The 12,255-nt window shown below is 37.0% G+C and overlaps 1 protein-coding gene across 31 annotated transcripts in view; it reads right to left on the reverse strand.

Moving 5' to 3' along the window:
• PIAS2 (protein inhibitor of activated STAT 2) overlaps nt 1-12,255 on the reverse strand; it is a 92,976-nt gene that overhangs the window by 16,942 nt on the left and 63,779 nt on the right. For all 31 annotated transcript variants that reach the window (XR_011996246.1, XM_072732312.1, XM_072732305.1 and 28 more), the window contains 3 exons: nt 8,762-8,922; nt 6,781-6,914; nt 4,753-4,924 (listed from right to left, as the gene is read on the reverse strand). Coding sequence is in view for 30 of the 31 variants with exons in the window: in XM_072732312.1 (XP_072588413.1) it covers nt 4,753-4,924; nt 6,781-6,914; nt 8,762-8,922 (467 nt within the window). In the remaining variant the exon portion in view is untranslated. The remainder of the gene's footprint in view (nt 1-4,752; nt 4,925-6,780; nt 6,915-8,761; nt 8,923-12,255) is intronic.

Here is a 12,255-nt window from a genome sequence, read left to right on the forward strand (position 1 = left end):
GAGGGTTGAGGGTTGAAGATGGAAGTCATTATGTAAAGAGCAACCTGTCTGGCTTAGAATCAGAAGGCTTCTTGGTCTCTAAAACCACAGGCAGGAGGTGAGCAATACTAGATAAGGCAGACTCTGTGGGGCAGGAAAGAAAGAACTGGGGATGAGATAAAATAAATTATGTATTATTAAAGCACATCTTTTCCTAGAGGTTTAAAACCATGGTCCTCCCAAAGATACAGATGCAATGAAATGCCGGGACACCTGCACCCCGATGTTTCTAGCAGCAATGTCCACAATAGCCAAACTGTGGAAGGAGCCTCGGTGTCCATCGGAAGATGAATGGATAAAGAAGATGTGGTTTATGTATACAATGGAATATTACTCAGCCATTAGAAACGACAAATACCCACCATTTGCTTCGACGTGGATGGAACTGGAGGGTATTATGCTGAGTGAAATAAGTCAATCGGAGAAGGACAAACATTATATGGTCTCATTCATTTGGGGAATATAAAAAATAGTGAAAGGGAATAAAGGGGAAAGGAGAAGAAATGAGTGGGAAATATCAGAAAGGGAGACAGAACATGAGAGACTCCTAACTCTGGGAAACGAACTAGGGGTGGTGGAAGGGGAGGTGGGCGGGGGGTGGGGGTGACTGGGTGATGGGCACTAAGGGGAGCACACTTGATGGGATGAGCACTGGGTGTTATTCTGTATGTTGGCAAATTGAACACCAATAAAAAATAAATTTATAAAAACAAAAACAAAAACCATGGTCCTTTACAGGAATGAAAGTACAACAGGTCATCACCAAAAGGGTTTTCAAATTACACGTGACCCTACCTCCCACACAAGAATGTGTATCTAAAACTGGGGAAGGGGATGTAGGGGCTAAGGAGAGAGACCGGTACGCTCATGCTGAGGAGGGGGTTTAAAAAGTGGCTCTGATTATTCTGGCTGTCTCACAGTATTAATACCTCAATCATATTTTTGAAATGTAAAAGACAAGACTTTGAAGATACACACACGTGCACACGGCTGTGCCTACCTTCCTCCTGCTCTCCCTTCTCCTTCTTCAGTATCTCACACTGAAAAGTTTCTTTTGTCTTGATCCTGAATTGACCTATGAACTTGAATCAGATTTATAGAAGACAACAACAAAACTCACTTTCCTCCCCGGCTCCATTACTTACAGCTGTAGCATCACGTCAGCGACCCAAGACATGGCCTATCACCACAGTACATCTAATACAGGTTCTGTTCTCATAACACGAAACTTTAAGTAACTACTATTTGTTTCTCCAATACAAAATTTTGACGGTGACAACACGAAAATGTCAAAATCCAATGAAGGTACAAATTCTTAGATCAACATCTAAAACTTCAGCAAAAATGAAAAACTATTTTGTGCAGATTAATTTCTATTACCTGAACTTTGCAACCATTAACACAAATTCCATTTTTATAGAAGAGGTAAATTAGTCACTTGTGACCATTATCAAATTATGCACTGGTAGCAGATTTTGGGTTTAATTAGAATATTCACAAGGACTATATTCAGAAAGATAAATGATTCTAATGTCTATACAAAAAATAGATGGATTTATAAGTATGGAATAACAGGGACCATGGAGAAATGTAAATGGCCATATCTGATGGAACTGTGGGTATAAAAATGTGATACTATGAAGTAATTTTAAAAAATTTAAAGTTTGTTAACATGTTACTGCCTCCTCATAGAATTGGCAAATACACAGGCAGAGGTACACATTATGCATGTGTTCATACATATTTTAAATTTTTGTAGCTTCATCCATAACATCACAGCACAAAGGCAAGTTGTAGGAACACTGCTAGACAGCAAATACTAGCATTCTAAACTATGTACTGGATCACTGAATTCATCATACTTGGCCCAGACTTACACGTCTGAAAATGAATTAACAGTTCAATAACTTGAATTTTTACCCATAAGCCTGAAATTCCCTATGTGCTCCCACTTTATCATACAAACAAAAAAGATTCAATTTTGTTACCAATTCCTAATGAGTCTTAATCCACAGAAATACATATTTATCCCTATTCTTGTCTATTCTGGTCTTTAGAATACCTTATTAATCACAAAGCAATCATTCAATGTTCAGGGAATGGGTGGGGAGATAATATTTAAAATTATCCTTTAATGTAGAAAAATATCAGAGGCTTTTTTTTTTTTAAAGTCTTAGACTAAGATGCCAATCTCTTCTGATAGCTACTATATGACCACATTTAAGGACTAGAGTAAGTACGCAAGGAGAGAGGCTTGAAGGAGAACTATCAAAATGTTAACAGAAGTTATGCCTAGGTGGAATGTGTTCTATCTCTTGATTATAAAACAACTGCAAAATTGTTTTCAAGAACAATTTTTAGGGGTACCTGGGTGGCTCGGTCAGTTGAGTGTCTGACTCTGTTTCAGCTCAGATCAAGCCCTGTGTCGGGCTCTGTACTCAGCAAGGAGTAGCTTGGATTCTCTCTCCCTCTGCCCCTTCTTCTCTCACTCATGTGTACTCTCTCTCTCCCTCTAAAATAAATACAACTTTTTTTTAAAAAGTAGTTTACTAAAACAATACCTCTTAAAAAATAACTGCTCTCTGGAATGTAATTGAAAGCAAGTTTTCCTGGTCTCTCATTCTCTATTCTTTCTCATTTGCTTACTATCATTGACTAAGAACTCCTATGATAAACTTACACAGCAGAGGAAAACCAAGAAAATTATAGATGCTGCATCATAAGACAGAATATGAAAAGGATGGACCAGGAACAAAACCACAAAAGCATTAAAAGTTGGAAGGGGGGAAAAAAAAAAAAGAATTGGAAGGGATTACAGAGATGATATAATCATAGATGGGTCTCCATGACACCCACTGGGACAGGTGGCATACATCCTACCTCAACACAGAAAATGTGATCTTAGCACAAAACATCAACTTTCCTAATGTTCAGCTCTAATTGAAAGTGTCTTTCCATGTATCTTCCCTCCACTGGACTTAGATCTCCCAAATGTTGTAACATAGAATAAACTTAATTCACCTCATCAATGATTTGCTTTTAAGAACTACAAGATATTTACATTATCACATCTTCTCTTTTCCTGGCTTAACAGAGTCAGTCCTTAGATACATCCATCCATCATGCTATAGTCTGCACTCTTTACCACCCTGTTCCCATCTTCTGATGCACAACATTTTATATCTAAAATGATATTAAGTAAAAATCATCTAGCCTTAAACAGAATAAAACTACTGTGAGTATATAATCCTGAACACTATGCTTCTTTGATTAATGCAGCCCAAGAATAAATCAATCAGCTTCAGCGGTAAACCCTTCAAACCATTAAGTGAATTCTGTTATTTCAAAGACTTTCCATCAGAAATGGCTATTAATGAACTAAATACTTTTCCAGACTCCATTAAGATGACTACATAGTTATCCTTATGACACAATCCAGTTTATCAATGTATTTCCTAACAATGAAGCATTCCTGGATGAACCCTACTTTGTGGTAATGGATGCCATTTTGACATATAATTAAATGACTTAAGACTGAATTTAGAATTTTCAGTGATCTTGCTAATGTGAGCCAGCTTCATCACGCATGGTTGTTAATGTGTAAATCTCATTTAGGCATTAAGATTTCATGGAATGAGCTGGGTAGCTACAACTTCTAGATTTTTTAAACTAAAATACACTGACAGTATAATTCCATTTATTAAAAATATCTAGAACAGGCAAAAGTGAACATGAGGGAAGTTTACTATGTGTTGGAAATATTCTACAACTGAATTGTGATGATGACTGGGCAACTCTGAATTTACTAAAAATCAATGAACTGGACAACTTAATAGTTAAGATAGGAAAATTTTATGGCATGTAAGTTATACTCCAATAAAGCCATTAGAAAAAAATAAGTGCACTGACAGGTCCAAAGGACAAGATGGCACACCCAAGTCCAAAATGTTATGTTCATGAGATGTCAGGAAAACCCCCTGCTACTTTCTTGCAGTTTCCAAAATTTCTAAGAAGTGCCTGTTGCTAGATACTCCAAGCTATCACCTACTACATAGGACAGCAATTACATGAGTCATAAAACATACATGCTAGAGCGCATTTACTTGCCTACAGTTTGCCCTGGAGAGGATGAAATAGGAAGGCAAGCAATCATTTACTGAGAGACTACCACATGCCTGACACTGAGCCTAAGCTCTTTCACTATCTTATTGAAACCTGACAGTCATTTTATGAGGTAGGCATTATTTGACTCCATTTTACAGAGTAGAAAAGGGAGGCTCAAACAAGTAGGCTCAAACAAGTATTTCAGTCAAGATCCCAGACCAAGTAAGCAACGGTTTCAAAACTGGAATCCGCACTTGTCAGATTCCCAATGCCACACTCCATTTTTATGCCAGGCTTACTTACTCATGTTGGTCTGTGATGCCAAACTTACTCGTTACAAATAGGTTCCACAAAATGACAAAAAAGAATCAAATATGAAATAAATACTTAGACATGAGAAGATTTCACCTCTCACTTCCCAAAGATGTTAATAATTTCATTAAAATTTCTCTCCTTTAAACAATGTGCTCTCTTGAAAATATTTCAACTGAACAAAGGCAAACGAAAATAGCCTTCTATGGTTATGCAACTCTCAGACATTTACAAACCTGTACCAAGAACAGTTAGTTCCAAGTGTAATAAACAATAGTGAACTATAAATTAACAAACCCTTTGGTTGGGCTGCTTTGTGTTTCTGACATAAAGATGCATTTCCTTTTGGCAGGAGGGTCTTCCTCTTCATCAGAAGAGCTTTCTATCGTTAGGTCAATAACATCCACTTTTTTCTTGCTTGTCTCATTGGCTACAGTCACTGAACAAGGCTTACTGAGGACACTTGAACCTGATGTAGGGAAGAGAAGTAAAAGAAAAAAAATCAAACATTCAACACAAATAAACTCTAACCATAAGAATCGTAACTGTGCAGCAAGTCCAGGAGAATATACAGCCAGTAAAGCCACATACTCTACCCAAGAGATAGAGACTAACTCCTTAACTCCAGATATCTATCTCTAAAATGACTGCTTACCTGAAGGGAAAGGGTAAACTCTATGCCTTTCCAGAGGGTCAAAGCCTCCTATGGACAGCATGCTCTTATGCCTTCAGTACTGCCAAAGGATTTGCTCAGATCCTGCAGCTCACACTGTCTCCCCAGGTAAGCAGTCATTTTATAGATCGCCCAGGGTTATGGGTCCAATCTCCAGCCACAGACAAGAGTATATGCTTCAGTAGCTGTGTATTCTCACAGGTATGTGGAGGTGTGAAGTCAGAATCAGATACTTTCATTCTAGCAAAGCAATGGTACTCATGTCAGAGAACGTATAGGCCCCCTCACCATAAGCCAGAAGTTGATAAAGATTTTCACCTTGATGAGTTAAAAGAATTCCAAACTTCTCATTTAAGTTATTCAGACATTTAAAGCTTTTCTTATCAATTATCTACTAATCACTTAGGTTCTTTCTGCCCATATATACTGTATGTTAACTCATCATTTCACAGAAATTACATTATGTCCTATAATCTGTTTAACAGAAAACTAACGTTGGTGATAATGGAAGAGCAACTAATCAATTAAATCACTATTCTCAAAGACGAGAGAAAACTTGATCATTCTATCTATAGGTTCAGTAACAATCACGGGAGAATGAAATTTTTTAAGTAGGCTTCACACCCAATGTGGGGCTTATACTGACGACCCTGAGGATCAAAAGTCACATGCTCTACCAAATGAGCCACCCAGGTGCCCCAGGAGAATGATTAATATTGACATGAATCTTTTGTTTCACTCTGAGTACCCATTATTCATTACATTGTTAGAACCTCAAATATAATCAGCATGAAACTTAACTGTAGTGAGTGGACTATGTCAGATAAAAAGAAATAAGGGGCACCCAGGAGGCTTAGTGGTTGAGCATTTGCCTCCGGCTCAGGTTGTGATCCCGGAGTCCTGGGATAAAGTCCTGCATCTGGCTCCCTGCAGGGAGCCTGCATCTCCCTCGGCCTATGTCTCTGCCTCTCTCTCTGTATCTCTCATGAATAAATACGTACAATCTTTGGGAAAAAAAAAAAAAGGGAAGGAAGAAAGAAAGAAAAGAAAACTTTAAGTTCACCTATGGGTTCCAATTGTTCTGCCTTTAGTTTCCCCACATAGTGTGGACAGCTACAGGGAATCAGAGGCTGAGCATACATCTGAGGAAACCAGGGCAATGGTCAAAGTCTTTCCCACAAAGAGATGGAAACAACCTGTTCACTTTTTTAGCAACTAATCTGTGAGCACCTGCCCTCACCCTCCACTGATGGACTCTGTGGCCTCTCTAGGCACACCTCCACTTGCAGTTCTCCCAAAATGTACTCTAAAAACAATCCTGAAAAACTGTCCATACAAATGTCATTTACAACTTTTCATTTTGTAACAAACACCATATATTAAAATGATTTTAGATGAGTGCTTCATCTATTTTATATATAAAAATATGTAAATATACTATGAAAAATCTAATTATAAGATGGTATAAACTTTAGCACATTTCTTAAGGAAAGAGTAAAAATCACTTGGGGGAAATTACACATGTGACAGATGATCAAAAGATAGAGTTCTCAAACTGAGCTCCAAATGTAGTTCTAGTGGCCAAAGTTAATGATAAAGACAATGTTGCAGGAGTCTCATTGCTTTGCTCTCTTTGGCCATTCTGCACATACTTTCTATTTTTGTACACGGCTGGCTGGACACTTTCATAGCTTCTTTCTTCGGTCTCATTGGACACCAAGTGCCATCCTCTTGGAATTTGATCTCATCCACATCAGAACAGTCATTGAGAATTTCCATAAAAAGCCTATAAACGAATTAATAAATACATAAATGTAATCAACAGCTTTGTTAAAAGGTGAACTAACTAAATAATACATATACTGCCTTGGAGACAAGAATAATGCTACCTGACCTTTTTGTTTTGGTATTTCAATACTTTACATTTTACAACTATTACATCCTCTTCCTCCTAGGTTTTAGGTCTTTAATGAGCAGTAAGTGACTTGAGTATCATCTAAGAAATCAGTGACTAAACAGAAAGACACCTGGGTCTCTTAGCTAGGATTGTCAGTAAAGAATAACCTCCAACACAACATATAAAACAAACATAAGCAAATATAAAGGTTATTATACAAAAAACTAACTTAAGCTTATTATCAAGAAAAAAGGATCATAAGGGTGGGGAAAGGAATATTAGGGACAGGAAAACACCTCAATAAATTTAAATTCATTCTTCATACAAATTATGTTCTATGACCATAATGAAATTTGAAATCATCTTCAGAAAAGTACGTGAAAAATGCCCAAATGTTTGGAAACTAAACAACCAACCAATGAGACAAAGAAAACATAAAAACATAAATTAGAAAATATTTTGAACTGAATGAAAATGAAAATGTATAAAATTTGTGGAAAATGGCTAAAGCAGTACTTGGAAGAAAATTTATAGCACTGATTTACTAATATTAGAAAATTAGAAAAAGTCTTAAATCAATAACATCAGTTTCTACTGAAGAAACTAAAAACTACAAAAGAGCAAATTAAAATGAAAGTAAACACAAAAAGGGGGATCCCTAGGTGGCTCAGCGGTTCAGCGACTGCCGTTGGCCCTGGGACTGATCCTGGAGTCCCAGGATCGAGTCCCACGTCGGGCTCCCAGCATGGAGCCTGCTTCTCCCTCTGCCTGTGTCTCTGCCCCCCTATCTCTCTCTCTCTCTATCATGAATAAATAAAATAAAAAAGAAAGTAAACACAAAAAGGAAAGTAACAAAGAATAGAAAAATGAAACAGAAAAAAGACAAAAATCAATAAAAACAAGAAGCTAGTACTTTAAGTTTGTCAATAAAATTGGCAAACTTCTGGGACGTCTGGGTGGCTCAGTGGTTGAGCAGCTGCCTTCAGCTCAGGTCATGATCCTGGGGTCCTGGGATCGAGTCCCGCATCGGGGCTCCCCATGGGGAGCCTGCTTATGTCTCTGCCTTTCTCTGTATGTCTCTCATGAATAAATAAATATAATCTTTAAAAAAATGACAAACTTCTAGTCACACTAAGGCTCACTCAAAAAGAAATTACCTGAAGAAACCCATGTATATTAAAGAAAATGAATTTGTAGTTAAAAACTTTACCACAAAGAAAGCCCCAGTTCCAAACATCTTCACTAAAGAATTCTACCAAATATTTGAGGAGACACAATACCAACACTTCCCAACTCATTTGTATGAGGCCAGCATTCTGTGGTATTAAAACCAGACAAAGGGGGTGCCAGGGTGGCTCAGTCGGTTGAGGACCCATCTGACTCTTGGTTTCAGCACAGGTCATGATCTCATTGGTTTGTAGGAGCAAGGCCTGTGTCAGGCTCCCACTCAGCACAGTCTGCTTGAGAGATTCTCTCTCCGCTTCTCCCTCTGCCTCCCTACCTCTCTCCCACCCACTCTGTGCTCTCTAAATAATAAAGTCTTTAAAAATTAAAAAAATAAAATAAAACCAGAGACATTACAAGAAAACAATAGACCAATATCCCTCATGAGTTTAGCAAAACCCAACAGTACACAAACCCAACAGTAAAAAGGGTAACACAATGCTAAACTAAAATTTACATGAGGCTGTACTGAATGTTTACATAAGCTAAGATTTATGTTGGGATATACTTACCCATCTAAAATTAGACTTTCATAGGCAGCTTTTTTGTCACACACAGGACAGATCCAGGTGGGCTTCTTCTCATTCATTTGCAGATAAAGGGCAGCATCAAAACATTGTAGATGTGTACAAGTCACTGCACGGCATGGGATTGTCAGCCTCATTTTCCCTAACTAAAAGACAGGGAAGTCAACAGGGGAAACCTTTCAGAAAGGAGAATAAAGCCTCAAATAAAAGAGTCAGTCATAAAAGTCTGAAAAGATCTTAGAAGATCAAAATGAAAAAAAAAATTCAAACCAGAATTTATTTCCATCTAGATCACTACATATTTTGTTTGTATTCACTGACTGCCCTGTGACTTTTAAAAGCCCATTTGATTTTTTAAAAAGAATTAACATGTAAATTCACAGGTAGAAAAATATAAACAATGAAAACCTGTCTTTCTCCCTATTCCCCTATTTAAAGGGAACCACTGTTACTCATATCTTGCATGTACTTTTATCGATATTCCAAGCATAAGCAACTATGTATTAAAAATTACTTTCCTAGAAATAGTAGCATGCCATACACACAATTCTGTACCATCTGTCACATAATATAGCTTGGTGAGTTTCATATATATCAATACACAAGAAAGCTACCATGATATGAAGGTATCACAATTGATATAGAGTATATGATATGAAGGATCATTATTTATTTAACTAGTACCCTGCCCTAGTGATAGACATTTAAATTGTTTACAATCTTTTATGACGACAAATAATGCTACAATAAATATCTTTAGGATAAACTCCTAAAAGTGACATTTCTGGGCCAAAGGGAAAGTGCATTTGTGAGTTCTGTCACACTCACAAAATACCTTCTACAGAAGTGACCTATCGATTTATGTATATACATGTATAAATGTGCCTGGTTCCCTTTAACCAATACAGTGCCATAATTCATTTGGATCTCTGCCAACCTGATATGTGAAAAATACCCCATTATAGCTGTGAACTACATTTCTATTATTTTAAGTGAAGTTGAGCTTTTTTTAAATTTTTCTTCTAAGAGCCATTTGTATTTCTAAGAACTGTCTATTCATAACTTTTTCGCATTTTCCATTTGGTTATTAGTCTTTGGTTATCTATCTACAGAAGGATTATGTCAGCTTTCTGTATATGATATGAACTGCAAATATATTTTTCACTTACGAATTTTTTTTACTTGTGTATAGTCACACGTGCTGATATTCCAACATACTTTTATATAACCAGAGTGCTCTGTTCAATTGGTAGGGTATACCAACATCAGGACACACACCCAGGTTAGATTCAGTCTTTCTATAGAGCCTTTCAACAGGCCTCCCTATATACTTCCTTAGAGAAAACATCTCAGTTTATAACTAGATCTGTGTAATTGACAGAAAACCTGTTTCTCCACTAGACTCTAAGCTTCGCAAAGATAAGGTCCATGTTGCTGTTCACCACTGCAATCCAAGGGTCACAGCACAGTACCTAGAATGAAGTATGTGCTCAGTATTTGTTCACCAGATGATAGAACAAATGAAGGCTAGGAAAGTGGCAAAGGGAAAGAAAGGGAAGAAGGAAGGACTGCTTCATAGGTACTATAAAGTCTAGAAAAATTCACCGCAAAATTACACTAACTTTGCCTGAGGAGTAAGGATTTTTAGAATGCTCCTGTTGTTTTTTTTTTTTTTAACCCCCTTTTGGTTTATCTATAATTTCTTTCTTCTAAGAAACATTTGGTTATTCTATAACTTAAAAAAATAATTCAGCCAAGTCATCACCATAGCAATAACTTGTTTGTATAGTTCTACTTCCATGGAAGGCACAATATTGATGACTTTATGTTAATCCTAGTGACACTTTATATTTAAACCTAACAACTGCACTGTATGTTTGATCTATATTATCATCCCCACCCCTGCCCCACCAGAACACTGAGGCACAAGGAAGCTAACTAATGACTACCCACCATTACACTACCATTACAGAGGTAGAAAGTGGCAGAGCCAGTATCTAAACCAAGCAGCTCTGGCTCCAGAGCCCATATCACTGTGCTATGCTGATTCCATCTGAGTGTTTAACCAGAATTCTAAAAAGGACCTTAGAAGTTACAATGATTTGTGCAAGAATGTAGCACAATATAACTCATTATTTAAAACAGGAAAAAAGTGAGAATAGAACCTGAGGCAATTTCTCTTCTTATGATATTTCCTTCTATTTTTTTCCTTCCTTATACCAAACTATCCCTTAAGTCATGTGGAATCTTACTGGGTGATAAGGATTTCTATATAAATTTCACAGAATCCTCCTAACAGCCCTATGACTGCAGAAAGACTAGTATCTGTATTTCTGCTTTTGTTTTTTTTTTTTTTTAAAGATTTTATTTATTTATTCATAGAGACAGAGACACAGGCAGAGGGAGAAGCAGGCATCATACAGAGCCCGAAGTGGGACTCGATCCAGGGTCTCCAGGATCACGCCCTGGGCTGCAGGCGGCGCTAAACCACTGCGCTACTGGGGCTGCCCTGTATTTCTGCTTTTGAAGTGAGGATGCTGAGGTGACATGAAGCAACAAATAACATGCTAAGACCCAGCTGGTGGAACTCTAACACAAACCCAAATGTTTTTCACTCTCATGAGAACCCTCCTAGTTTTACGACATCACCCATGGTGCTGGTTCTTGGTTTCAACTATCTATCTACTTTTTCCTATTTTGCTAAGAGTTTTTGTTCTATTAGAAATGGATGTTGTCTAAACACCTACTCAGCACCTAATGAAATGATCACAGCGGCTTCCTGTACCCCTTTCAATTCAATTATTAACATAAATTTTTTCATAGATTTTTCTAAAATCAAACCAGACTTGCACTCCTTTTGTTATCATGTATTATTCTTTTGCAATACTGGATTCTTTTTTAAGTAGTGGATTTTACTGGCTAGTGTTTCACTTAGGAATTTTTCATCATTGTTTATTTGGAAACAACCCAAATAATCACTAAACAGTGTTGAACAAGGGATGCCTGAGTGGCTCAGTGGTTAAATGTCTGCTTTCGGCTCAGGGTGTGGTCCCACAGTCCCGGGATCAAGTCCCACATCAGGCTCCTCTTGAGGAACATGCTTCTCCTTCTGTGTACGTCTCTGCCTCTCTCTCTGTGTCTCTCATGAAAAAATAAATAAAAATCTTAAAAAATATATATGTTGAACAATTTGCACCATATCCAATCAATAAAATACCTACAGTGATTAAAATAAGACAGATCTACAGATATTAATAGATATACTGTTAATTTTAAAACAGTAAACCACAGAACAGTGTATGTAGCACAATACAATTTTTTCAAATAAACACAATTATGAACATAAAGTTCAATCTAGAAAGATATACTTTATACTATTGTAATATTACTTCTGAGTAACACCTTAGCAATTTAAAATTTTAATGTTTGTTCTATTTGAATAATTTTATAACAAAGTAGGTACTATACTCTGTCAATTT

The sequence above is a fragment of the Vulpes vulpes genome, chromosome 13, assembly GCF_048418805.1.
Source record: "Vulpes vulpes isolate BD-2025 chromosome 13, VulVul3, whole genome shotgun sequence".
Taxonomy (NCBI): Eukaryota; Metazoa; Chordata; class Mammalia; order Carnivora; family Canidae; genus Vulpes; species Vulpes vulpes.